Below are 27409 nucleotides of genomic sequence, written 5' to 3'. Positions count from 1 at the left end.
TGCTGGCTTAACGGCACATTTTGATTGGCCGTACCGGGCAAACGGTTTTGAAAATCCAAAAAACATATGATGGCTTTTGTGAGGCTTGGTCTGAAGATGATCTCTGCCAAATTTGGTGAAGATTGGAAAACATTTGTAGGAGGAGTACAGAAAAAACGTTTTTTCAGTAATTCAAAATGGCGGCCGCATCAATTCGGCTGTTATCACAAGTTATCATGTGTCACACACGGGATGTCCCAAGATATCATGAGACAAAGGAATCACTTAATAAAGGCAAACGAATCAACAGTTATTGGCCAAAACACATTTTTGCATCCTGCGGCCACGCCCAGTGATCACATGACACCAAATTGTTTGGACATCCTCAGATGAGGGTTCCGAGTCATCATACCAAGTTTGGTGTTGATTTCTCAAGGATTGGCTGAGATATGACCCAACTTCCTGTTTGGTGTCTTTGCTGCCGATTTTGATGGCTGTACCGGACAAACGGTTTTGAAAATCAAAAATCTTTGGATAACTTCTGTGAGGGTTGCTCTGACGATGATGTGTTCCAATTCTGGGGAAGATTGAAGAAAAATTGTAGGAGGAGTAGGCTTTCAAAGGTTTTTGCTAAAACCGGAAATGGCGGAAATTCTATATAACCGGAAATTGACGTCATAGGGTGTGTTGAACTCGTCTCGATCCAGGGAATCCAACGGTACCTCATTTTTGAAAATAGGTCATACGGTTCAAAAGTTACGTGTGTAAACACAAGTCCAACTTTGACCAGTTGGTGGCGCTAGAGTGCTCCAATGAGAGACATGAAACTTGGTGAATATAAAGAGGGGACTGTGCTTAATGAGTGTGCCAAAATTCACAACTTTTTACCATATGGTTCTAGGGGCTGCCATAGACTCCAATGGCAGAAGAAGTGTAATAATAATAAGAAAAGGTAGAAACACTTAAGTGGCTTCGCCGCTTCGCGGCTTGGCCACCAAATATAGCTGCAAGCAACAATGGAGGGGCCAAGCAGTCCAGAGCAGGACATGGCTTCCATAGCACTTGTGCAACAATTAAGTCACAACAACCTGTTGCACTCATGCAACACACCAAGTTTGGTTGAAATATATGTTTGCGTTCAAGAGTACTGATAGTTCAAAGTTATTTTTCTGGTATAACACTGCAGGCCTCCTCTGCTCCTCATGGGAACGATGGAACCCAAGTTTGGTGACAATCGCGCAAATGGTTGCTGAGATATGCCCTTGCGCCTCGTTTGGCGGCTTCGCCACCGCTTTTGATCGTCTCTACCGAACAAACTTTTTTGAAAATTGAAAATTCATATGATTGCTTTTGTGAAACTGGGTCTAAAGATCATCTTTGCCAAATTTGGTAAACATTGGACAAAAATTGGGGCGTGCAAAAGGTTTTTACATTTTTCCATGAAATCCAAAATGGCGGCCACGTCCGTTCGAATTTTATGAAAAGTTATTAATAGTCAGGCTTTATATCTCACAAGACATCAACAGACAAAGAAATTACTTTATTAAGGTAAATACTTCAACCGTTATTAGCCAAAACGCGTTTATGCTTCCGGCCACGCCCCCTTTTAGTCACATGACACAATTTTTGGAGGACATCCTCAGAATAAGGTTCCGAGGCGGCCTACCAAATTCAGTTTCACTGCCTCAAACAACTGCTGAGATATGACTTCACTTCCTGTTTGGCGGCTTTTCTGCTTATTTTGATTGGCTGTCACGGACAAACGGTTGTGGGTATCAAAATGCTCTACCATAACTTTTGTGCGGCTTGGTCTGAAGAGCATATCTGGTAATTTTGAAGAAGATTTGACAAAGATTGTAGGAGGAGTAGGCTTTTAAAGGTTTTTGATAAAACCGGAAATAGCGGAAATTCTATATAACCGGAAATTGACCCCATAGGGTGTGTTGAACTCGTCTTGGTCCAGGGAATCCAATGGTACCTCATTTTTTTAAATTGGTCATACGGTTCAAAAGTTGCGTGTGTAAACACAAGTCCAACTTTGACCCATTGGTGGCGCTAGAGTGCCCGAGTATGGGACATGAAACTTTGTGAATTGGACCAGGGGACTGTCCCTAATGAGTGTGCCAAATTTCACAACTTTCGACCAAGCGCTTCTAGGGCCTGCCATAGACACCCAGTCTTAAGAAGTATAATAATAATAATAATAATACTAACAATAACAATAGGTGCCTCGCAGCTTCGCTGCTTGGCCCCTAAATATAGCTGCAAGCAGCAATGGAGGGGCCAAGCAGTCCAGAGCAGGACATGGCCTCCATAGCACTTGTGCAACAATTAAGTCACAACAACCTGTTGCACTCATGCAACACACCAAGTTTGGTTGAAATATATGTTTGCGTTCAAGAGTACTGAGAGTTCAAAGTTATTTTTCTGGTATAACACCGCAGGCCTCCTCTGCTCCTCATGGGAACGATGGAACCCAAGTTTGGTGACAATCGCGCAAATGGTTGCTGAGATATGCTCTTGCGCCTCGTTTGGCGGCTTCGCCACCGCTTTTGATCGTCTCTACCGAACAAAAGTTTTTGAAAATTGAAAATTCTTCTGATTGCTTTTGTGAAACTGGGTCTTAAGATCATCTTTGCCAAATTTGGTAAACATTGGACAAAAATTGGGGCGTGCAAAAGGTTTTTATACTTTTCCATGAAATCCAAAATGGCGGCCACGTCCGTTCGAATTTTATGAAAAGTTATTAATAGTCAGGCTTGATATCTCACAAGACATCAACAGACAAAGAAATTACTTTATTAAGGTAAACACTTCAACAGTTATTAGCGTAAACACGTTTATGCTTCCGGCCACGCCCCCTTTTAGTCACATGACACAATCTTTGGAGGACATCCTCAGAATAAGGTTCCGAGGCGGCGTACCAAATTTAGTTTCACTGCCTCAAACAACTGCTGAGATATGACTTCACTTCCTGTTTGGTGGCTTTTCTGATGATTTTGATTGGCTGTCACGGACAAACGTTTGTGGGTATCAAAATGCTCTACCATAACTTTTGTGCGGCTTGGTCTGAAGAGCATATCTGGTAATTTTGAAGAAGATTTGACAAAGATTGTAGGAGGAGTAGGCTTTCAAAGGTTTTTGATAAAACCGGAAATAGCGGAAAATCTATATAACCGGAAATTGACCCCATAGGGTGCGTTGAACTCGTCTTGGTCCAGGGAATCCAATGGTACCTCATTTTTTAAAATGGGTCATACGGTTCAAAAGTTGCGTGTGTAAACACAAGTCCAAATTTGACCCATTGGTGGCGCTAGAGTGCCCGAGTATGGGACATGAAACTTTGTAAATTGGACCAGGGGACTGTCCCGAATGAGTGTGCCAAATTTCACAACTTTCGACCAAGTGCTTCTAGGGCCTGCCATAGACACCCAGTCTTAAGAAGTATAATAATAATAAATATAGCTGCAAGCAGCAATGAGGTGGCCAAGCAGTCGAATGACCCATAAAACATGTTTTACATCCTCAGAAGAGGGTTACGAGTACACGCAACAAGTTTGGTGCGAATCCATCAAAGATTTGCTGAGATACGACCCAACTTCCTGTTTGCTGGCTTAACGGCACATTTTGATTGGCTGTACCGGGCAAACGGTTTTGAAAACCAAAAAAACATATGATGGCTTTTGTGAGGCTTGGTCTGAAGATGATCTCTGCCAAATTTGGTGAAGATTGGAAAACATTTGTAGGAGGAGTACAGAAAAAACGTTTTTTCAGTAATTCAAAATGGCGGCCGCATCAATTCGGCTGTTATCACAAGTTATCATGTGTCACACACGGGATGTCCCAAGATATCATGAGACAAAGGAATCACTTAATAAAGGCAAACGAATCAACAGTTATTGGCCAAAACACATTTTTGCATCCTGCGGCCACGCCCAGTGATCACATGACACCAAATTGTTTGGACATCCTCAGATGAAGGTTCCGAGTCATCATACCAAGTTTGGTGTTGATTTCTCAAGGATTGGCTGAGATATGACCCAACTTCCTGTTTGGTGTCTTTGCTGCCGATTTTGATTGGCTGTACCGGACAAAAGGTTTTGAAAATCAAAAATCTTTGGATATCTTCTGTGAGGGTTGCTCTGACGATGATGTGTGCCAATTCTGGGGAAGATTAAAGAAAAATTGTAGGAGGAGTAGGCTTTCAAAGGTTTTCGATAAAACCGGAAATGGCGGAAAATCTATATAACCGGAAATTGACGTCATAGGGTGTGTTGAACTCGTCTTGACCCAGGGAATCCAATGGTACCTCATTTTTTAAAATCGGTCATACGGTTCAAAAGTTACGTGTGTAAACACAAGTCCAACTTTGACCAGTTGGTGGCGCTAGAGTGCTTCAATGGGAGACATGAAACTTGGTGAATATAAAGAGGGGACTGTGCTTAATGAGTGTGCCAAAATTCACAACTTTTTACCATACGGTTCTAGGGGCTGCCATAGACTCCAATGGCAGAAGAAGTGTAATAATAATAAGAAAAGGTAGAAACACTTAAGTGGCTTCGCCGCTTCGCGGCTTGGCCACCAAATATAGCTGCAAGCAGCAATGGAGGGGCCAAGCAGTCCAGAGCAGGACATGGCCTCCATAGCACTTGCGCAACAATTAAGTCACAACAACCTGTTGCACTCATGCAACACACCAAGTTTGGTTGAAATATATGTTTGCGTTCAAGAGTACTGAGAGTTCAAAGTTATTTTTCTGGTATAACACCGCAGGCCTCCTCTGCTCCTCATGGGAACGATGGAACCCAAGTCTGGTGACAATCGCGCAAATGGTTGCTGAGATATGCTCTTGCGCCTCGTTTGGCGGCTTCGCCACCGCTTTTGATCGTCTCTACCGAACAAACGTTTTTGAAAATTGAAAATCCATCTGATTGCTTTTGTGAAACTGGGTCTAAAGATCATCTTTGCCAAATTTGGTAAACATTGGACAAAAATTGGGGCGTGCAAAAGGTTTTTACACTTTTCCATGAAATCCAAAATGGCGGCCACGTCCAGTCGAATTTTATGAAAAGTTATTAATAGTCAGGCTTGATATCTCACAAGACATCAAGAGACAAAGAAATTACTTTATTAAGGTACACACTTCAACAGTTATTAGCCAAAACACGTTTATGCTTCCGGCCACGCCCCCTTTTAGTCACATGACACAATCTTTGGAGGACATCCTCAGAATAAGGTACCGAGGCGGTGTACCAAATTTATTTTCACTGCCTCAAACAACTGCTGAGATATGACTTCACTTCCTGTTTAGTGGCTTTTCTGCTGAGTTTGATTGGCTGTCACGGACAAACGGTTGTGGGTATCAAAATGCTCTACCATAACTTTTGTGCGGCTTGGTCTGAAGAGCATATCTGGTAATTTTGAAGAAGATTTGCCAAAGATTGTAGGAGGAGTAGGCTTTCAAAGGTTTTTGATAAAACCGGAAATAGCGGAAAATCTATATAACCGGAAATTGACCCCATAGGGTGCGTTGAATTCGGCTTGATCCAGGGAATCCAATGGTACCTCATTTTTGAAAATGGGTCATACGGTTTAAAAGTTGCGTGTGTAAACACAAGTCCAACTTTGACCCATTGGTGGCGCTAGAGTGCCCAAGTATGGGACATGAAACTTTGTGAATTGGACCAGGGGACTGTCCCTAATGAGTGTGCCAAATTTCACAACTTTCGACCAAGCGCTTCTAGGGGCTGCCATAGACTCCAATGGCAGAAGAAGTGTAACTAGAGAGGGTACAATTTCTGGGGAAATTGTAGGGTGTGCTTGCTTGCGTCGGTTGCACAGGGGTCCGTTTTTGAATGACATTTTTACAACTGATGTATCTGTATATTTTATATTAAAATGCATACTTATTATTTATAAACATTACATAGATTTAAAAGCATTTTTTTGGTGCTGCTCATTTACAACTGAAAATACGAGTGAAGTGTAGAATTAAATATGATGTCTTCTCATTTCCCCTGCAAGAGGTAGCCTCATAGCTGAATCAAAACGAATAAATTTGGCAGACCGGTGTAAAAATGGACCTAATCTCTATGACTTAAATGTCCTTTTAAGTTTTCCCTTCTCGTGATATTTTCAGGCATTTAGCCTACTCATATTGCATTCATTCATTAATAAAGAACCCCCTTTGAAGATTATTCTACGACGTTACCGGCAGTAGAAGATGGAATCGCGATTCAAACAGTACCATCTGCTAACTGAAAATATGCCCCCAAAAACGTAAATAAGCTTGACATTTATTTAGTGGAAAATCGCTCATTCATAAAAAGCTCACTGGTAGTGATCATTGTCAGTAACAACGCAAAATGCGATATAGCCCTGTGTGGAGAAGCTGCCCCGGTAAATTCTACTACTACAGTACAGTACTAGACTACTGCTGTGTTTGTCTTGGTAGCGATTGTGTTGGTTGAATTGGATTTAACGTTCCGTTGTACGGTTTAGGCTGAAATTAATTATTTTCATGAACAGATTGACAAAGTTTAGGCTGTGGCAATGAAGTTCAGGTTAGTAGTTAGACTTTTGATTTAAGTAAGGGGAGTGCCGAACATGTTGTGTAGATGTTTTTGTAGTGTCTCGCGTAGGCTACAGCGTTGCAGTGAGCTACACTGGTTTGAAACCACAGGTAATGATAATTTCACCCACAAATCGTTTACTTGTAATGTAATGTCATAATAAATCCTACAACGAAAATGTATTTGTGAGGAATGTTTATTTTAAAGATTGAAAACAGATGCATCATAGACCACTGTAGTATGTGTTGCCCGGGCAACAGAGGCTAATGTCATGATGCTAATGCTTCAGTGAAATAGTAGACTACCGTTTCCAAAAGTAGATGTGGGCCCCTTCCTTAATAATATCAGCTAATATTGTACATTACATTTCATAATTGTGTTTCACATCACAAAGTAAAATGAGTAAATAGTTATCACCCTGGCCTCTTTGCTTGTGGCGTTCCTGCAGCTGCCTTGCAGTAAAGCTATAGTTAGCCTAGCTATCCCCCATGTTAACAGACGTGAAACGAATGTTCTGCTACAGGTAGTTACGTGTGTTTTCGTGACGTAGTGACGTTAGTAACGTCAGTGACTGTGGCTAGCAAATTAGCCACCGTTAGCTTCACTTTTCACCACAAAAACGCAATTTCTACTTAAACCATGCAACGGAACGTAAATAAAAATACAACCAACGCAATCGCTACCAAGACGAACCTTTTGACACCGCCGTTGTGTATGTAGTCCAAATATTGACTGATCCTTAGGGGGGCGAAAATAAACAATAATAAATAAATAAATATATATGTGAGAGAACAAAGGTTGTGCTCTCGCCGAAGGCTTGAGCACACCCAATAATAATAAGAAAAGGTAGAAACACTTAAGTGGCTTCGCAGCTTCGCGGCTTGGCCACCAATAAGAAAAGGTAGAAACACTTAAGTGGCTTCGCCGCTTCGCGGCTTGGCCACCAATTATTGAAGGGGAGGAATACTCGACCGAAATAACATTTCCGAACTTTTTGGGAGGAGTTTATTTATTTACATCATTTTCTGTAACATAATTAAATATATATTTTTTCATGTTTTAATGTAAAATATAATGTGCAGTGTTCCCAATTAATGGAAATAAAACATTTGATTTTGTACACAAGGATTTTGAGCTTTACTCACATTTTAAAAAACTAATTTTTAACACAACTGTATATGTACTTGCGCAGCTCCCCCTGTCAATGATCTAGAACCCCCTCAGCACCTGCATTAAAAATTCTCTGGCGCCGACCTTGCCCAGAGTTGGTTGTAACTGGTGTTGGAAAACACATGTAGTAGGGCAGAATAGAGGAACTGGGCAATGGGTGCTGGAGTGGAAAGTCCCCAAAAACTGTGCAGAATGGGCATAAGATATTAGATGGCATTGTATTCGCCTTAGTCACATGCGTCGCCATTTTGATATCGAGCTGAACGAAAACGAGGCTTGGGAGGACAACAAACAAGACTCCAGTCAAGAGTGATGTCCTACTGCTGCGTCCCCAAGTGCAATTCCAACAAAAAGAAGGAATCTTGCAAACTGAAAACATTTCACCGCTTCCCTGTCAATTCCGCAATTCGTCAAGAATGGGTTGTTAAAATAAGGAGAGATATTGGGCCGCATTTTAAGGTAAGCCAATAATGTACAAAGGCTAGCTACTGTAATAGCAACCCCAGAGCTAACGTACTAGCTCGTGAATGTTTGGTGTACATAAACAACTTTCGGGATTAATAATAATGTTACTCAAGCAAAACTAGTCAACACAATACATTAACACAATAAAGGAAACTATTATTAGATATTGTTAGGTAACGTTATTGACACCAGACAAGCCAGTTAGCAAATGTTATCTACGCTAGCTAGCAAGCATGGCACGAAGACACCAGCCAAATGCAAGTCGGGCTGGCTAGATTTGTAGCTATCAATTACTGATTTGTTTTGATGCTAGTTATGATCATTGTTTTTACAGATCGCAAATAACACGAGAGTGTGTTCCGATCACTTCCCCGAAGAGTCCTTCACAAAGACGCTATGTGGCATCAGGAAACTGAAGGAGGGGGTTGTACCAACAGTTTTTACATGGTCCTCGATCAAGCCTGGCAGGCGGAAGATTGTTAGAACAGCAAGGTATTTATTTTTGGCAATGTTTAACAACCTTCGTCCAACAGTCAGTATTGATCAGTGACCATCGATTTAACTAAATACTACTGAATTGAATTAATGTGACAGTTTGTTTTTCAGTCATGTTGCCACTGCCACAGGTGGAGATATGAGCTAATTGGTTAAATCTAATCTACATACATTTTCTGCTATCACTTTCATTTGTTCCTTATACATAAATAACGTTATATTTGATCGTATCTGCAGTCACTCAGTGGGACAAGACCCCAAGAGGACATTGCCTGCACATCAAGGTGAGCGTTATCTATGGTAATTTTGTTGCACTGTCACACTAGAGCACCTGTCCTTGGAGGAGCAGCTTCAAGAGGCCTGCAAGACCATCGCTCGCCAGGAAGAAGAAATATCGACACTTCGTAGCAACCAGTTCCTCCTCAAACGCTTTCAGTGTGATGACAAACAAATCCAGTTCTACACAGGATTCAGAGACTATAGTACACTCAAAGCTGTGTTTACAGCTTTACAACCTACAGCTGAGCACATGGTGAGATGGAGTCAAGCACAGAAGGTAAAGCAAGCCGGTGAGCACATTAGACAGGGATTTAATGTGCAAAGCCTAGCTTTAATTGACCAATTTTTTCTTTATCTTTGCCGTGTGAGACTGGGCTGTCTACAGCAGGACCTCGCTTATCGCTTTAACGTATCACAATCAACCGTCAGCAGAATATGTATCACCTGGACAAACTTCCTCTACTTCATATTGGGATCGCTCCTTATTTGGCCTTCAAGAGAGTCTGTAAATTATCTTATGCCTCAATGCTTCAAAAGTACATTCCCAAAAACCAGAGTTATTTTAGATTGCACAGAGATACATGTACAAAAACCAAGCTCAAAAGTACTGAATTCAGAAATGTACTCCCATTATAAAGGAACTACAACCTTAAAGTCCCTAATTGGTATAAGTCCGTCAGGTTTAATTACATTTGTTAGTGACCTATATACAGGATCGATATCAGATAAGGAAATTACCAGGAAGTCAGGCATTCTCTCTTTGCTCGAGGAAGGGGATCAGGTGATGGCAGATAAGGGGTTCCTTATTGGAGACCTTTTGTCTGACATCAATGCTAGTTTAGTTATTCCACCCTTTCTGGGTGCAAATACACAGTTCAGTGAGGAGGAGGTGCGGCAGACACAGGAAATCGCCCGCCTTAGAATTCATGTCGAACGGGCCATAAGAAGAATAAAAGAATATCACATTTTTGATAGAACATTACACATGACAGTTATGGGGTCTGTCAACCAACTGTGGTCTGTGTGTGCCAGCCTTACAAATCTTCAAGGACCATTGTTCTGAACTTGAAGTAACAATCAAAAACATGTAAACTGAGGAATACCTGGACTTATGAATGATGAAATACATTTATTGCAAAGATATTTAGAATTAAAACTCAGGTCATTTTCATTAAATGTGTATACAATAAAGAGTGGAAAATACATTGTGTGTGGTAGTTATTTCATTTTACTTATATATATATATATATATATATATATACACACACACAAATTTTGGATTACTGATTTACTTAGTTTTATAGTAGCTAACTAACACCCATCTGTCCGAGTATCTGAAATTGATATTCATGGTCAACTTTTAATGCTAAATCACCATCTGCCTGTCGGATAAGATACGGACACACTGCACATGTGTTTTTGTCTGGGCACTTAATTTTTAAGAGGCCGTAGGGAGAATCTTCGGATTGGTCAATCACTCTTCCGTCTGGGGATGCTCCTAAGTGGGGAGCGTTCGGGTTTACCACAAAACCACATGGTAGAACAACGGTTCCTGTTAATGCAGTGTACTTTGCTGCAGCCACTGGTTCCATTTCAATTCCCCTCCGCATAGCTTTGGTATGCACTGTTTTTTTATCCCTCGTGAGCTCTGCAGCAAGACTGTCAAAGTCAGCTCGTCTTGAGCACACCCTTTTAAAATTAGACGAGGTAATGCGCTGAGACTGCACGCGATGCCAGACCTTGTTCATGCTTTGGCCTCTTGTCTCGTTCTCCAGGAGTTCAGAGTCAGTCTGAGTCATACATATACCACTGTAGTAGTCCATCTCCTCTTCACCAAGAACAGTGGCATAGTCTCTTGGCTGTGGGGGCACAGGGAAGGGGGGGTAGTCATCAGACTGGATAACTGCAGGGCGAGTCTGATAACTCAGGATGGAGCCCAGAGGAACATCACCATACGGTGAGGGCACATACTGTGGCTGATATGAGGGCAAGTTCATTAGTGTGGCCAACTGACATGTACTACCTATGTCATTAAGATTTTACTTCAGCCTCTGTGCAAAATCCTTACAAGGGAGTGGGAGTGGCACTGGACAGTACAGATTACTGACTATTCCTTCACTTTGCATCTGTTTGGCAGGGGGAAAGTCATTTTGCTGGGTACAATGGGAAAGTAATTTATTTGTACCTCAGTAATGGGTTTTGGACTTAACCCCATTGAGCGTCGGGGGATGTGCCAGGTTTGTGGTAAAGATGTCTTGCTCTCCACAGGAGGGACAGACTTGCAGCCTAATTTTATATAGTGTGCTACAGTGTAGAGCAACCCAATAACATGTGCACAATGTCCTTGGCCTGCTTTGCAGTTGCATTCTGCCTTTTCAATAAAGGGACTCCAGTGAAAGGTCCACCTGAAAGGTGTAAATGACAAAAATAAATGTTAAGTGACAATCCTTGTGTTTAATCTGATTATCTATACTGTTCTGTGAGTATGATAATTGATCATAATATTATGAAATGCACCAAACATACCATGGAATGTGTGTGCCAGAGTACTCTAAAAGCTCAGAACGTGAGCAACCTTTGAACAGCCTCTGAACGTGAGGAACTATTTTGCCGTAACATCTAACTTAGCTACCTGGACCATGTAGGGGGGCTCATTCTTTCTCATAGAGGGAAATGCCCTCGCTCTCACACTTGCCCTGTCGCTCTCTCACTTTCTGACTGCAAAAGCATTGTTATTCACAAGATCATCCCGGTTAGAGAAGAAAAGATGCTATGAATCACCTGTCATTGTACACATTTTTGACTTATCGTGCTAGCAATTCTGACAGTATAACTTAGCTGCCAATTGCAAGCAAGAAAAGTAAATAACCATGATGCTGACGGTGAGTTGCAAAAAACTGTTTAACCTTAACGTATATGAACTAGCTAAACACATAAATAGCAGAGTTGGTCAAAATGTTCTTCAATTTATTTAATAGCTAATGTTAGCTAACGTTAGCTAACGTAAGACAGTGATTAACTTACCTTCAACATCATGGACATATCCCTCGATCCAGTTGCTGTACCCTTTGGTCTGGACAAGTTGGGGGATCCGGTGTTTCTCGTCCGCCCATTTATCGATTAATGCCGCAGTTATAGGGGGCAAGAGCAGAAGATTTGTGGTCCATTTTCTGTCCATCATTACTCTTCGTATAGTAGAGAATCACTTCCGCTCGACCAAGCCTCGTTTTCGTTTTCAATATGGCCGCGACGTGACTAACGAGAATTGAGGCCTAACTGGAGAAGAAGCCATAGGATATTTACAATTGTAGTAGGCCATTAAATCTGTTATAAAGGTTCAGGGGTGTAATTTGTTGGAGAGGTGCAGAGATTAAGTTAAACATAGTCATGCGTTAAGAGTAGAGTAAAAAAATTGAGACTAAATGTGTAAATGGATATTGAAACTCAGTGCTCTGAGTTGGTGCATGTCAGTTTAGGCAAAGGTAGCCGTTTAAACCTCTAGGTTTAAAAACAATTCTGATTTGATTGGAACTCTCTCTTTTATACATGTATAGTTGGATTTGACAATTAACAGACATTTAATTCATTGGGTGTGCTTTGCCGGCAAGGGCACAACCTTTGTTATCTCACATATATATTTATTGTGAGAATGCTGTTCAGCATTCTCACTATTGTTTTTCAACTTCTTAGTTCTTCCGCCGTTTTTTGGCCTTTAACTCGTTCTGCATACTTTAACCGATTCCTACAACTTTTGTATCAAAACGTTCAGCTCCTTCAGGAGATGATGGCTATGACTTTTGGTATTTCTCACTTTTATACTTTTTAAGACATTAAGGTTTTTGTGCTAATTATTCTCCCATTAAAAGTAATGGTAAATCCTTTCAAATCATTTAAAAGCTTCCTCCTCTTTCAAACGTAACTACTTCAGCTTACTTTCAGCTAGAGACACCATTCAACCTTTAAAATGTTCACAAGACATTCAGCTATTCCCAAATGATTCAGCTTTTTCAAATGTTCAGCCAATTTTGAATTATGACAGTTTGAAATACATTAAAATGTTTGCTCCTTCTTGATTTTTATGAATGAGCAGCAAGCAGAGTGTGATATTCAACTAATTTGTCAAACAAATTCCTCTAACGTTCATATAGTTTAACGTACAGAAACAAGTTATACCTTAAAATGTAGGAAAAATTGTCCTCTTTCAGCCAATGTAACTACTAAAGAGCTCACATTTACAGATTTTCAGCTATGAGCCTTGAAGCGAGAGCAGCCTTTCAAATTCTCTCACTAACTTCAATGGAGAGGTGAGTAAAATCAGTCAGAGAAAGCAAGAAGGAACAAGATTTTGAAACTGCCGATAGAGTCGTATTTCTGACCGCACAGACATATAAAGGACATCTCTGGTTTCGGCAGAGTCTTGGGTCTCGGAAAATATCCTTATATTTTGGATTGGACGTATAGTTTTGCGTCTAGGTCAACTTGTTTGAGGTGTGGATGCTAGGTAAATGTTCGTTTTTCTCTCTGCCTAGCTCGTTAGCTATCACAGCTGCGCCATCACCGTGGCAACCAAACAAACAAGCACCAGGAAAGCAAAAGGAACACGTTTTTGAAACTGCAGGTAGAGTCGTATTTCTGACTGCACAGACATATAAAGAATATCTCTGGTTTCGGCAGAGTCTTGGGTCTCTGAAAATATCCTTATATTTTGGATTGGACGTACAGTTTTGCGTCTAGGTTATCTTGTTTGAGGTGTGGATTCTAGCTACATTTCTCTTATTCTCTGCCCTCAGCGCGTTAGCAATCATAGCTGCACCATCACCGTAAAGACAGACACGCACCACTCAGTCTCTCACACAGGTGATTGGTACGTTTACTTGACCATGAGAAACACGATTACTAGCAATTGTCGGTTTATGCCAATAATACGATTACTCCGTTTACATGTGTAATTAGTTATGCGATTACTCAATAAACGCGTCTACATGATTCTTTTTTATTAATCGTTGTATGCTCCACGGACAAAACTTGCACCATCATCCTTCTGCAACAAAGTGTCGCCGTGTCTTCCTGTATCGGCCCTACTGCTGTATGTTTCATTCCATCAACACATTGAATCCTACTAAGAAAGCCGAGTAAACGCATAGGCTACATCTGCTACTGCTAATACTATCCCAACTATAATTTAATCTGTTAAAACGATAATATTCTTGTTACGACTAGCTAGCCTACTTTTTCTTCTGTTTAGCAGTTCAGCTTTCAGCTTCTCCCACATTGTAGGCTATTTTAGCTCTTAGCTTTGTTAAGATGATGCAGTTCAGCTTCCACACTGCCTCTTTTGTGTCACTCACACATTTTTGAAATTCATTTCAGCTTGCGGGTATTTTCTCATTTCTCACTTTTATACTTTTTAAAATATAAAGGTTTTTGTGCAAATTATTCTCCCTTTAAAAGTAATGGTAAATCCTTTCAAATCATTGTTGGAATGCTGCTCCAGCCCCTTTCAAAAATACCTTTCGGTTGCTTTGAAGCTTCAGCTTATAACTTTCAACTAAATTTTCACTATTTTCAGCTTTTTTAGCATGGTCAGCTATCCCCATTCAGGTTTTCAGCATTCTCACTGCTGTTTCGCAGGAACAGCCGTTTCTAGTTGTGAGAATGCTGTTCAGCATTCTCACTATTGTTTTTCAACTTCTTAGTTCTTCCGCCGTTTTTGGCCTTTAACTCGTTCTGCATACTTTAACCGATTCCTACAACTTTTGTATCAAAACGTTCAGCTCCTTCAGGAGATGATGGCTATGACTTTTGGTATTTCTCACTTTTATACTTTTTAAGACATTAAGGTTTTTGTGCAAATTATTCTCCCATTAAAAGTAATGGTAAATCCTTTCAAATCATTAAAAAGCTTCCTCCTCTTTCAAACGTAACTACTTCAGCTTACTTTCAGCTAGAGACACCATTCAACCTTTAAAATGTTCACAAGACATTCAGCTATTCCCAAATGATTCAGCTTTTTCAAATACTCAGCCAATTTTGAATTATGACAGTTTGAAATACATTAAAATGTTTGCTCCTTCTTGATTTTTATGAATGAGCAGCAAGCAGAGTGGCACACTCTGCTGGCTGCTCTTTTTCTGATATTCAACTAATTTGTCAAACAAATTCCTCTAACGTTCATATAGTTTAACTTACAGAAACAAGTTATACCTTAAAATGTAGGAAAAATTGTCCTCTTTCAGCCAATGTAACTACTAAAGAGCTCACATTTACAGATTTTCAGCTATGAGCCTTGAAGCGAGAGCAGCCTTTCAAATTCTCTCACTAATTTCAATGGAGAGGTGAGTAAAATCAGTCAGAGAAAGCAAGAAGGAACAAGATTTTGAAACTGCCGATAGAGTCGTATTTCTGACCGCACAGACATATAAAGGACATCTCTGGTTTCGGCAGAGTCTTGGGTCTCGGAAAATATCCTTATATTTTGGATTGGACGTATAGTTTTGCGTCTAGGTCAACTTGTTTGAGGTGTGGATGCTAGGTAAATGTTCGTTTTCTCTCTGCCTAGTTCGTTAGCTATCACAGCTGCGCCATCACCGTGGCAACCAAACAAACAAGCACCAGGAAAGCAAAAGGAACACGTTTTTGAAACTGCAGGTAGAGTCGTATTTCTGACTGCACAGATATATAAAGAATATCTCTGGTTTCGGCAGAGTCTTGTGTCTCGGAAAATATCCTTATATTTTGGATTGGACGTACAGTTTTGCGTCTAGGTTATCTTGTTTGAGGTGTGGATTCTAGCTACATTTCTCTTATTCTCTGCCCTCAGCGCGTTAGCAATCATAGCTGCACCATCACCGTAACGACAGACACGCACCACTCAGTCTCTCACACAGGTGATTGGTACGTTTACTTGACCATGAGAAACACGATTACTAGCAATTGTCGGTTTATGCCAATAATACGATTACTCCGTTTACATGTGTAATTAGTTATGCGATTACTCAATAAACGCGTCTACATGATTCTTTTTTATTAATCGTTGTATGCTCCACGGACAAAACTTGCACCATCATCCTTCTGCAACAAAGTGTCGCCGTGTCTTCCTGTATCGGCTCTACTGCTGTATGTTTCATTCCATCAACACATTGAATCCTACTAAGAAAGCCGAGTAAACGCATAGGCTACATCTGCTACTGCTAATACTATCCCAACTATAATTTAATCTGTTAAAACGATAATATTCTTGTTATGACTAGCTAGCCTACTTCTTCTTCTGTTTAACAGTTCAGCTTTCAGCTTCTCCCACATTGTAGGCTATTTTAGCTCTTAGCTTTGTTAAGATGATGCAGTTCAGCTTCCACACTGCCTCTTTTGTGTGACTCACACATTTTTGAAATTCATTTCAGCTTGCGGGTATTTTCTCATTTCTCACTTTTATACTTTTTAAAATATTAAGGTTTTTGTGCAAATTATTCTCCCTTTAAAAGTAATGGTAAATCCTTTCAAATCATTGTTGGAATGCTGCTCCAGTCCCTTTCAAAAATACCTTTCGGTTGCTTTGAAGCTTCAGCTTATAACTTTCTACTAAATTTTCACTATTTTCAGCTTTTTTAGCATGGTCAGCTATCCCCATTCAGGTTTTCAGCATTCTCACTGCTGTTTCGCAGGAACAGCCGTTTCTAGTTATTATTTATTGTTTATTTTCGCCCCCCTAAGGATCAGTCAATATTTGGACTACATACACAATGGCGGTGTCAAAAGGTTCGTCTTGTTAGCGATTGCGTTGGTTGTATTTTTATTTACGTTCCGTTCCATGGTTTAAGTAGAAATTGCGTTTTTGTGGTGAAAAGTGAAGCTAACGGTGGCTAATTTGCTAGCCACAGTCACTGACGTTACTAACGTCACTACGTCACTAACGTCACGAAAACACGCGTGACTACCTGTAGCAGAACATTCGTTTCGCATCTGTTAACTTGGGGGATAGCTAGGCTAACTATAGCTTTACTGCAAGGCAGCTGCAGAAACGCCACACGCAAAGAGACCAGGGTGATAACTATTTACTCATTTTACTTTGTGATGTGAAACACAATTATGAAATGTAATGTACAATATTAGCTGATATTATTAAGGAAGTAGGCCCACATCTACTTTCGGAAACGGTAGTCTACTATTTCACTGAAGCATTAGCATGACATTAGCCTCTGTTGCCCGGGCAACACATACCACAGTGGTCTATAATGCATCTGTTTTCAATCGTTAAAATAAACATTCCTCACAAATACATTTTCTTTGTAGGATTTATTATGACATTATATTACAAGTAAACGATTTGTTGGTGAAATTATCATTACCTGTGGTTTCAAACCAGTGTTGCTCATTGCAACGCTGTAGCCTACGCGAGACACACGACAAAAACATCTAACTTACACAGCTGTTTAGGAAGTCAAACGGCGACAGAACATGTTCGGCACTCCCCTTACTTAAATCAAAAGTCTTTCAATAGGTGAAACTATCTGACTACTAACCTGAACTTCATTGCCACAGCCTAAACTTTGTCAATCTGTTCATGAAAATAATTAATTTCAGCCTAAACCGTACAACGGAACGTTAAATCCAATTCAACCAACGCAATCGCTACCAAGACGAACACAGCAGTAGTCTAGTACTGTACTGTAGTAGCAGGGCCGGAGTGGGGCCACTTTTCAGCCCGGGAGTTTCAGCCCCAAGACCGGACCTTTTTTTTGTATACCAAACAGGGCCGGATGCAGCCTGCTTTGACTGTGGGTGCAGTGAACCTTTCTGGAGGGTATCATGATTACAGAAAGGGATTGTATTATTTTTTATATTGATACAATTTTTGAGACTGCTTAACAATCCGAGTGTTAATCAGGCACGGAGCCAGACGTTGTAAACATTCGGAGCTATTCCCCAACCTAGGACGAATGGGTCTGATGTGATGCAAGATAGGCACTTCTACAAAATAAATTTGTGGCCATTATTTGAGCGCAAAATACTTTTTTGAGCTTTATGTAAAATAAACAGACGTTTTTCAATTGGTAAAACCTTGTCTTGTGATGCCATCACTCCGGCCCTGCTCCCATCCATCCTCCCTGACGCGTATCGTTACGGTAGGGCCGCCCGTTCCAGCTATCGGTAGCCTATCTGAGAAAACTTTTTGGAAAAGACGCGCTATGGACCCAACCAACTCTATTTGGGAGGGGAGAACTCCCTCACATGGCAGTGCCCCACCTGTTATCAACAGAAAGAACTGCAACAAAATTATGTTATTTTTTATTTCTCTTTTTTTCCGTTTACTTTGAATCATTTATTATGTATCTTCCTAAATTGTTTTGTTTCATTCGTTTGTGTTAGGATTTTATTTCCTGTTCATTGGTCCCTGCCTTGCTGCTTCAGACTGAGTTCTGCCGATTCGAGTTAGCAGAGGCTAATCGTGAAGGTGGGGCTCTGGTGGGGCTAGCCCAGGGGTGGGCAAACTTTTTGACTCGCGGGCCACAATGGGTTCTAAAATTTGACAGAGGGGCCGGGCCAGGAGCATTTGGAGGGGGTGTTTGGGCCGGATATACTAAAGCATTAAATGTAGTGTGTGCAAACCTCATAGCACAGTAAGAACACTACAACCCAATTTATTAACTGTCTTTCAAATGTGAAAAATAGCCCTTATCAGTTAATAAATGTGTCTCAAGGAATATGCAAGATATGGCATTTACATACTATTTCGCAGATACTGGGAGGAGGAAATGTAAATAGATTAAAATAACTTGCTAATTTGAATGCCAGCAAATAACTTGCCTTGGTACTTGACTCTTGAATTGCAGTTTGTCGGTGAAAAAAGTTCTGTTGACTGTAAATTAGCTGCCAACCTCTGAGCAGTAGCCGCCCGTTCTTGTGTTGACTGCTTGCTAGCATAGTTTGCATGCTTCGTGGCAAAGTGACGGCTGATATTGTACTCTTTGAAAACCGCAACAGCTTCTTGGCATATCAGACATACAGCCGTTGATCGGACTTCAGTGAAGAAGTATTTTGTTGTCCACTCCTTATTAAACACTCGGCATTCGCTGTCCACTTTCCTTCTCTTTGGTCCGCTCATTTTCACAGAAGGGCTTAATGGTGACGTGAAACGAAGTGAAAATTAAAATGAAATAAAGAGAAATACGCGCCACTCCAACAACGGTCAATGTGTTTTGAGTGCGCTATCTATTGGGTAAACGTGGGCATTGCAGGGAAAGGGGAAAAAAAGGAGGTTTTTACAATAATTTGGACAAGTTCGGCGGGCCGGATTAAAAAGCCTAACGGGCCGTATGTGGCCCGCGGGCCGTAGTTTGCCCATGTCTGGGCTAGCCCCTCTCTCACAATGCAATGTACATTGGACGAGGAAAAGTATTAATACGCATGCTCAGAATGTAATGTAATGTAACGTGGATCACACAAATTTGATGCCAAGTGGGGCTGAGAGCCGGTTGCCCCACCACAGCGTCATTTCGTATTTCAGACCTGATTGGCTGTCTGTCTTTCTGGCGCCAACATTAGTCGGCAAAAAGAAGAGCGTGGTGGGGCTAGCCCCTCTCTCACATAGCCCCTCTCTCACAATGCAATGTACATTGGACGTGGGAAAGTATTAATACGCATGCTCAGAATTCTAATCCATCAATGTAGATCACACGAATTTGATGCCAAGTGGGGCAGAGAGCCGGTAGCCCCACCACAGCGTCATCTTGTATTTCATACCTGATTGGCTGTCTGTCTGTCTGGCGCCAACATTAGTCGGCAAGAAGAAGAGCGAGTAGTCTTTTTTTGCTATCTTCTGTTGAAATACTACACTACCCAAAATCCTAAGCAAAACAACACTGATATCTCTGATTGGTCGAACCCGCGGTTACCATGGCAACGTTTACCACCCCCGTGACCGGTTTAAGCGATCTGAAGGTTAAAATGTTAGTTTGAGCAGGAAAAGAAATGAAACGTACATATGCCAGTGGTGCTGAACATATCGGACAACAAAAGAAAAGCTTATTCAGTCTACCAAAAGTGACCTCTTTCTTTGGTCCAGTATCTGTAGAGCTAGCTCTAACCCTGCGCCCGGTGACCTGCATGTCCACCGTGCTGAAACGCGGAGCCCATCATTGCTATTTATGATACCAGTAGTCTAAGTTCGGTTCAGTGTCAGTCAGACACTTTTTCTTCTTTGCTTTTGTTAAATAATTCAAGTTGAGGGGATGTTTGAGTCAGCCCAGACAGCTGAAAATATACTACGCTAATCAATTAGCTAAGCAGTGAAGTTACCGAAAGGGCGAGGCTTATTCCAACATAAAACGCTGTATGTATATCGTTTTAATCAAATAAGGTTGGATTATTTCTATGTTTAGTTGCCTGTTCATGAAGATGAAAGTGCACATAATTAAATAATAAACCATTGATGCAAACCAACAGGAATCCTTGCGCTTTCTGCTCTATTATGTTTTATGTGGGTAGGGCCCCATATAGTTATTGAAACAAGCCCCCAGATGCTTAACCCTGTGAAGCCTGACACATCAACTAATAGACAGAAAATTCAGTTTTTTGTTATTTTAGTGTTTATTGAACCTTTAGTCAAAACATTTCCGCTTTGTTGGGGCCGTCAGTGGTGTTGAGCTCATTGCTGTTCGGGTATGGCCCTGTAGGCAAATTGGTTCTGAGCTTGGTTGCATTCCTAATTTAGGTTTGCAAATGTGACAGTGGTAATTTTACATGTGTGTGTGAGAGAAGGAGAGCAATTACACAAAAAGGTCTCTCAAGTAGGCCTGTGTAGGCTACTACAACACCTGGTAGAAGCAAGCCGCTCTGTCATTAAAAGTGTTTTGTGGAGCCACGCTGTTTGTTGATGTGTTAAATAAACACATCAGTAGCAAGAGGGAGTTTTGTAGCTTTAATGGTATGTATCCTATATTTCGAAATGGTTTGTGCCCCACCAATTTTTTACATATAAAAACGCCACTGGATACAACCCATGCATAGGCTGAGGTGTCAGAATGCGGAACGTGTGTAGCCTACTTTAAGAGAAGATAGACTAACGTGACAAATGTCAACAACAAAAAAATCCTCGACCGGCCCACAAGTGAAGCGGCCCACCGGCCCAAAAGTGAAGCGGCCCACCGGGAACTCTCCCGATTCTCCCGATTACCCACCCCGGCCCTGTGTAGTAGTAAAATTTACCGGGGCAGCTTCTCCACACAGGGCTATATCGCATTTTGCGTTGTTACTGACAATGATCGCTACCAGTGAGCTTTTTTTCCACTAAATAAATGTCAAGCTTATTAACGTTTTGGGGGGCATATTTTCAGTTAGCAGATGGTACTGTTTGAATCGCGATTCCATCTTCTACTGCTGGTAACGTCGTACAATAATCCTCAAAGGGGGTTCTTTATTAATGAATGCAATATGAGACGCTAAATGCCTGAAATTAACACGAGAAGGGAAAAACTTAAAAGGACGTTTAAGTCATAGAGATTAGGTAAATTTTTACACCGGTCTGCCAAATTTATTCGTTTTGATTCAACTATGAGGCTGCCTCTTGCAGGGGAAATTAGAAGACATCTATTTCATTCTACACTTCACTCGTATTTAGAGTTGTAAATGAGCAGCAAAAAAAAATGCTTTTAAATCTATGTCATCTTTATAAATAATAAGTATGCATTTTTATATAAAATATGCATAAATATCAGTTGTAAAAAAGTCAATAAAAAACGGACCCCTGTGCAACCGACGCAAGCAAGCACACCCTACAATTTCCCCAGAAATTGTACCCTCTCTAGTTGATCAACCATCAATTAAAGTAGAGTTGATTATTCATGTCAGAAACAATGATTCCATGTTGAAGACTTACTCATTACTTATGTGTTTGTCATTTGTCACAATGTCATTTGTGGCCAATATGTGAGAATTATGAGATCGCAAACGTGGTCTTGGAAAGCTGTTGGCCTATGCAAGATTGTAGATATAGTCAGCACTAGAAAATAAGACAGTAAATATGTTGGATTGAGATGCTTGTATTTGTACATTGAATTATTTAGGCTGCTAGCTGGGACATGCCATGTGTGATACCATTTATATGCATGGTTTTTAACCTTGTAGTTCAATCAAGTAGTAAATATAGTATTGGACAGGCAACACTGAATACATTGATACAATACACAATTCAGCCTTTACTTAATTTAAATAAACATTGTATGCTTAGGCTATAAGGTAACCTAAATTTGACACTACCTTGTTGATTGGGAAGAAGAATAGGCACAGAAATGGAGGGCCTTGTGAACTTCATCTCTTCAAACAATAGCTTCCTCACCTCAATTTGGAGACAAGCCCACTTAATTTCCAAGACCTCCTATTGGTATTTAGCATCCTGTGTCGCTGATTGCAGGGTCCTAACACCGGTGTTAAACTCAGATGCAGCATAGTTTGCACGTTCACCTTATTGTCTTTGCCTTCATGTAGCATCATACAATGTACATTGAAAAGTACTCAAATAAGTACATTTACATTTAGTCATTTAGCAGACGCTCTTATCCAGAGCGACTTACAGTAAGTACGGGGACATTCCCCCCCGAGGCAAGTAGGGTGAAGTGCCTTGCCCAAGGACACAATGTCATTTTGCGCGGGCGGGAATCGAACCAGCAACCTTCGGATTACTAGCCCAATTCCCTAACCGCTCAGCCACCTGACTCCCCGTAGCCTATAATAAGTAGCCTATAATAAATGTAAAGTTTTCTGTAGCGACAGAAAATATTTTTTGTGTACCGTAATTCGTCCAATATTTTGGTTAACGTTTAAATTTTAAAGTCTTAAAGTTGCGTCAGAAGAATCACATTTCAGTACAATGGACAGCGTCTTGTTAAGTGCAACTTAAGAGACACGTACGATGGTTCTCCTTAAGAGCATGTTCGGGAAACACGCGTAAGAAATAACGATGGATCGTTATTTTGATCGTAGAGAACCCTCGTAACAGCTTCAGTTAGCAGATGGTACTGTTTGAATCGCGATTCCATCTGAAATACTGCGGGTGACAACGTTGTTACAATAGCTTGTTTCAAAGGGGGTTCTTAATGAATGAATATGAGTAGGCTAAATGCTTAAAAATATCACTAGAAGGGAAAAACTTAAGGTGACGTTTAAGTCATAGAGGTTAGGACAATTTTTTACACCGGATTGCCCAACATTTTCGTTTGATCCAACTTTTCAACTGAGGCTGCTATAGCTTATCACTATTCCCTCTTACAGGGGAAATGAGAATACAACAGTTTTATTCTACACTTCACTTTTTGTATTTTAAATTGTAAATGAGCAGCAACAAATGTGCTTTTAAATCTATGCAATCTTCATAAATAAGTACTTTTATATAAAATTTACAGAAATATCAGTTGTAAAAATTGCAGTTAATAAACGGACCCATCTGCAACCGACGCAAGCACACCCTACAATTTCCCCAGAAAGTGTACCCCCTCTAGTTATTTATTATTTTCCCGATCTAATCTGCGCAAACGTTCCGTTTCACGGTTTAGGCGCGTTACTTAGTAACGCGTTACTCTAATCTGACCACTTTGTTCATTAACGAGTAATCTAACGCGTTACTATTTCCAAACCAGTAATCAGATTAAAGTTACTTGTCACTGTGCGTTACTATTTTGTCATTAATAGTAAAATATATATTTGATTTCTTCTTGCGTCTCTGGGAGTTAAGCCTATGCGACAATTAAGTCACGTTTTCAGCACGAGGGTCACGTCACGTGTAGACCTACCACTCAGCGACACAAACAACAATGTAGCAGGAGAGAGAGGGATGCGCATTTTCGAGTTGGAAATACAATCACTATTTTGAGTATTTGTCAGCTAAAGATGGAAATATCAAGGTTCGTTGTACACTCTGTGCTGGTGGCGACAAAGTGCTATCAAGCTACAAAAACACGACGTCAAATTTGAAGAAACATTTGGAGTCGCAGCACTGCACAGTCAAACTTATAGAGACGGTTGTCAATAGGTGTGTTCGACTTCATGCAGCACCGGCGGCGCTGCATGAAGTCGAATGCACCTATTTTTATGTTGAGGCGGCGGGGTTGTTCTCGGCAGTTGCTGAATGTAACTAATAAAGTAACTTGTAATCTAACTTAGTTACTTTTAAAATCAAGTAACTTGTAAAGTAACTAAGTTACTTTAAAATCAAGTAACTGTAACGTAACTAAGTTACTTTTTCAAAGTAACTGTGGCAACACTGCCTATAGTACTGTATCAGCAGGTAAGCAAGCCAAAGGGTTTCAACATTTTCAGCCCCTATAGGACGTTAAGATATCCTTACAGTTGGTCAAACTTTAAGTAATTTCACTGCTAAATACACACAAAAAAAGTACATCCATGATATGGGAACTTAAAACAGCTACAAACGTCAAACAATGTTAAACTATATTTCTCCTAAAATGGCTCACAGAAACAAGGAATCCAGTACCAGCTTGTCCTGGTAGCCACTCCAAGAGGATGGTGACTCACCTTCATAGCCCAGGGCAAAATTATACCAACCCTGTGAGTGGAATCTATTTTCAATCATTCTGTAGGCAATAAATAAAGCAGGTAATGATGTCCGTTTGCAGAAGACTCCTAGATAGATTATCCTGTGCTGTAAACCATTAGAAAGCAATTGGACTGTAAAGCTACAGCTGGACAAGAAGAGATGTACAATATATTCCAAATTATACTTTTTATCTTTGAACTGACACTGATATGGTTCTGTGTAAACAAGTCAACACTATAACGTGTCCATCTTAAAACATCAATATTATCTTGATGATAAAAAGTAGTTTGATAGGTGTTTCAGGTTAAAACCAATTGGATTGTGACAAGAGTCCAAATAAGGCTGAAGGGAAGAACCCTATAATACCTAAAGAGTTCCTAACATTCAATGTTTGTGTTTTAAGACGGTGTTCTGATACACTTGTGGGTATGTTTTCAAATATATACATATAGGAAACACAGGAATCAGCTTTCTGTCTGCTGCTAGCAACAAACTAAAGTAGCATTTCACATTAGTAACATAGTCACTAATGATACTGTGGAATTGTTACAAAGCTCTATTACAAAGTCTAATTTTGCAATACTACATCGATATTACAAAAGGATTAAGGTTGGGAAGCAAGGACATGCTATTCGGGGCATCTGTATTCATTATCGTGTGAACGGACACCTTAAAGCCAGTGAGGTATAATGAGCTGTTTACCTTCCATCCCGCCAATCTTGGTCCAGTTCCCAGTGGGAATGAACATGGAGGTTTAAGCCAGTGCAGAAGCCTCGTTTGATGTGAGGTACTGAGCTTTCTCTGTTCAGTATAACAAAACTAGAACCAACATAGTGCCATCGCACTATGTTGTCACAAAATGTCACAAAATCTTGTGCAAGATAAATCGAACTGGGAATATATTATTTTGGTTTCTTACAGTGTATGAAAGGAGTGTATCATGTAAAAAAACACCATTGGTGAGCTGTCCTTGACACTAGTACCACATTTAGGAAAAAGAGTCCTACATAAAGAGGAATGTTGGTTGTTTATAGGACTTTGTGAACTTGTTTACAATTAGTACTAGCTCCAGAGAAGGGATATTATGTTCGGGACAATCTGACCTTTACTACAATAAGTGGAAATGTTCACTACCACACACACCATATGGGAGAGATTAAGAGCTTGCATGGGGATCATGAAGGAAATTACAAAGATGAAGCAGCCTCAGACAGTGCGAAATGATTTAGAGAGATTAACAATATGAAAACCTGATTTAAAATTTTGAGAGGGAGGACATGCTGTAGTTTTGATATGATATCTAATTAGCCATTCTGTTTTAAGACAGTAAAATTGCAATAAGTAAAAAATATAAATAAATCTGTATAATATAATGTCAGTTGTTGTGCACTAATGCAAAAATTGTATTTTCAAAAAGCCCTTCAAAGGTTATGAGATAATATAGGAATTAATGGGAAATTAGTATGAATATGAGTGGCACAAGGTGATTAAACCCATTATATTGCAGCAGAAAAATGATTTTAATCATTGTTGATATTTTACTTAGAGTTTGCTTTCTTCACTTCATTACTGTGATAAAAATGAACCCTTTGATCCGATATCTTACGTCCATATTCAATGTTGCAATTTGAGGTGGTTTGGCAATTAATTCATAAAAAATAACACCATTTAGCCACTCAAATATGCACAGCCCCACATCAGTTTTTTAGTCCTCCTTAAAATGTCTGAGCTGCCGTAAAATGTGCTTATCAAACTTAAACTTGATTATTCCATATGCAGACAGAAAGAAAATAAGAAAAATATAGTTAGTGAGTTTTTTGTTGTTATTTTTTTGGTGCCTAAAAATCAGGTAATAAGAGCTGATGGAAAAATATCTTAAATATTCCTAGCAGGTGAACTGTGTTTGTTTTTGTTTTATACATATTACAAGGCAAATTCATACAGATTCGCTCTGCCATAGATCCACTTACCAATTCTTAGGACTTGCTGCGAACTCAGACAAAACTCCACGATGAAGTAGAACAGGGAAAATAAATGTCCTTTCCTATTCGCCATGGTACTAAATTCAAGATCAGATTTAACATTGATATATTTTCTTCATCTAATTCATGCTGATAAAGTCTTTGTGTCCGTAATAAAAAAAATCTGAAATCCAGTCCATATCTTTCCGTCGCACATCATCTTACAATTGTAGCACAGTTTTACCATGCAAAAATAACACGTGTAAAGAGTACGGACCCCAATAGAATGAGTATCTACAGTATATATTCAATGTATAATTTTTCCCAGTCATTATTTGAATTGTGATAGAAATTGTGCGAGCCGTGCGCAGCCAGTGAGTCTCTCTTGTGCACACACTTAATTGAGGTCAGCGCCAAGCGGCTGATCCTCAAACATGGATACATTCTGAAGATTAACTTCAAATCTGGCAACATTCGACCTCGACAATGTCTTTGCTTTGGTACACCGAGGAATGATTAAATCTTTGCTTTAGCACCAGTGGAAACCCAGATCTAATCTCTAATATGGTAAGGAGCGCTCCCAGAAGATTAACCATCTCCCAAACTGTTTATTTTCTAAAGTATGATGAAAACCATTCCGTGCATTACCTCTTTCTCACAGTTTAACCTATACTCTCCACACTTCTCTAAGGATGCATGTTATTTAATTATTTTATAATAGAAATCATCCAGTAGAGTATGGTTGTTCCCAATTTTTATATAAAGTTCAGCTAACTCTACAGGGGACTTTCATTCTCATATATTTATTGTTGTTTTCAAACGGATACGTATCGGGGAGGGATCTTTCTATATTCGAGATTTCATCTTTTCTGTAATGCCTCAGCAGTCCTTTGCTACATTATCCAATCCATCAAGTATTTTTTCCTACTCATGATGATAAC

At 40.1% G+C, this 27409-nt stretch overlaps 1 protein-coding gene and 1 long non-coding RNA gene across 2 annotated transcripts in view; both read right to left on the bottom strand.

Annotated features, from left to right (window-relative positions):
* LOC134018340 (glutamate receptor ionotropic, kainate 1) overlaps window positions 1-26857 on the bottom strand; it is a 75485-nt gene extending 48628 nt beyond the window's left edge. Inside the window, exon 1 of the mRNA XM_062458238.1 lies at window positions 26478-26857. Within this exon, the coding sequence (XP_062314222.1) occupies window positions 26478-26562 (85 nt within the window). The 5' untranslated portion in view covers window positions 26563-26857. The remainder of the gene's footprint in view (window positions 1-26477) is intronic.
* Window positions 1-27409, bottom strand: part of LOC134018344 (uncharacterized) — a 223098-nt gene that overhangs the window by 50783 nt on the left and 144906 nt on the right. The window lies entirely within an intron of this gene.

The sequence above is a fragment of the Osmerus eperlanus genome, chromosome 4 (assembly GCF_963692335.1).
Source record: "Osmerus eperlanus chromosome 4, fOsmEpe2.1, whole genome shotgun sequence".
Lineage (NCBI taxonomy): Eukaryota > Metazoa > Chordata > Actinopteri > Osmeriformes > Osmeridae > Osmerus > Osmerus eperlanus.
This window is presented reverse-complemented; position numbering and strand designations above follow the sequence as displayed.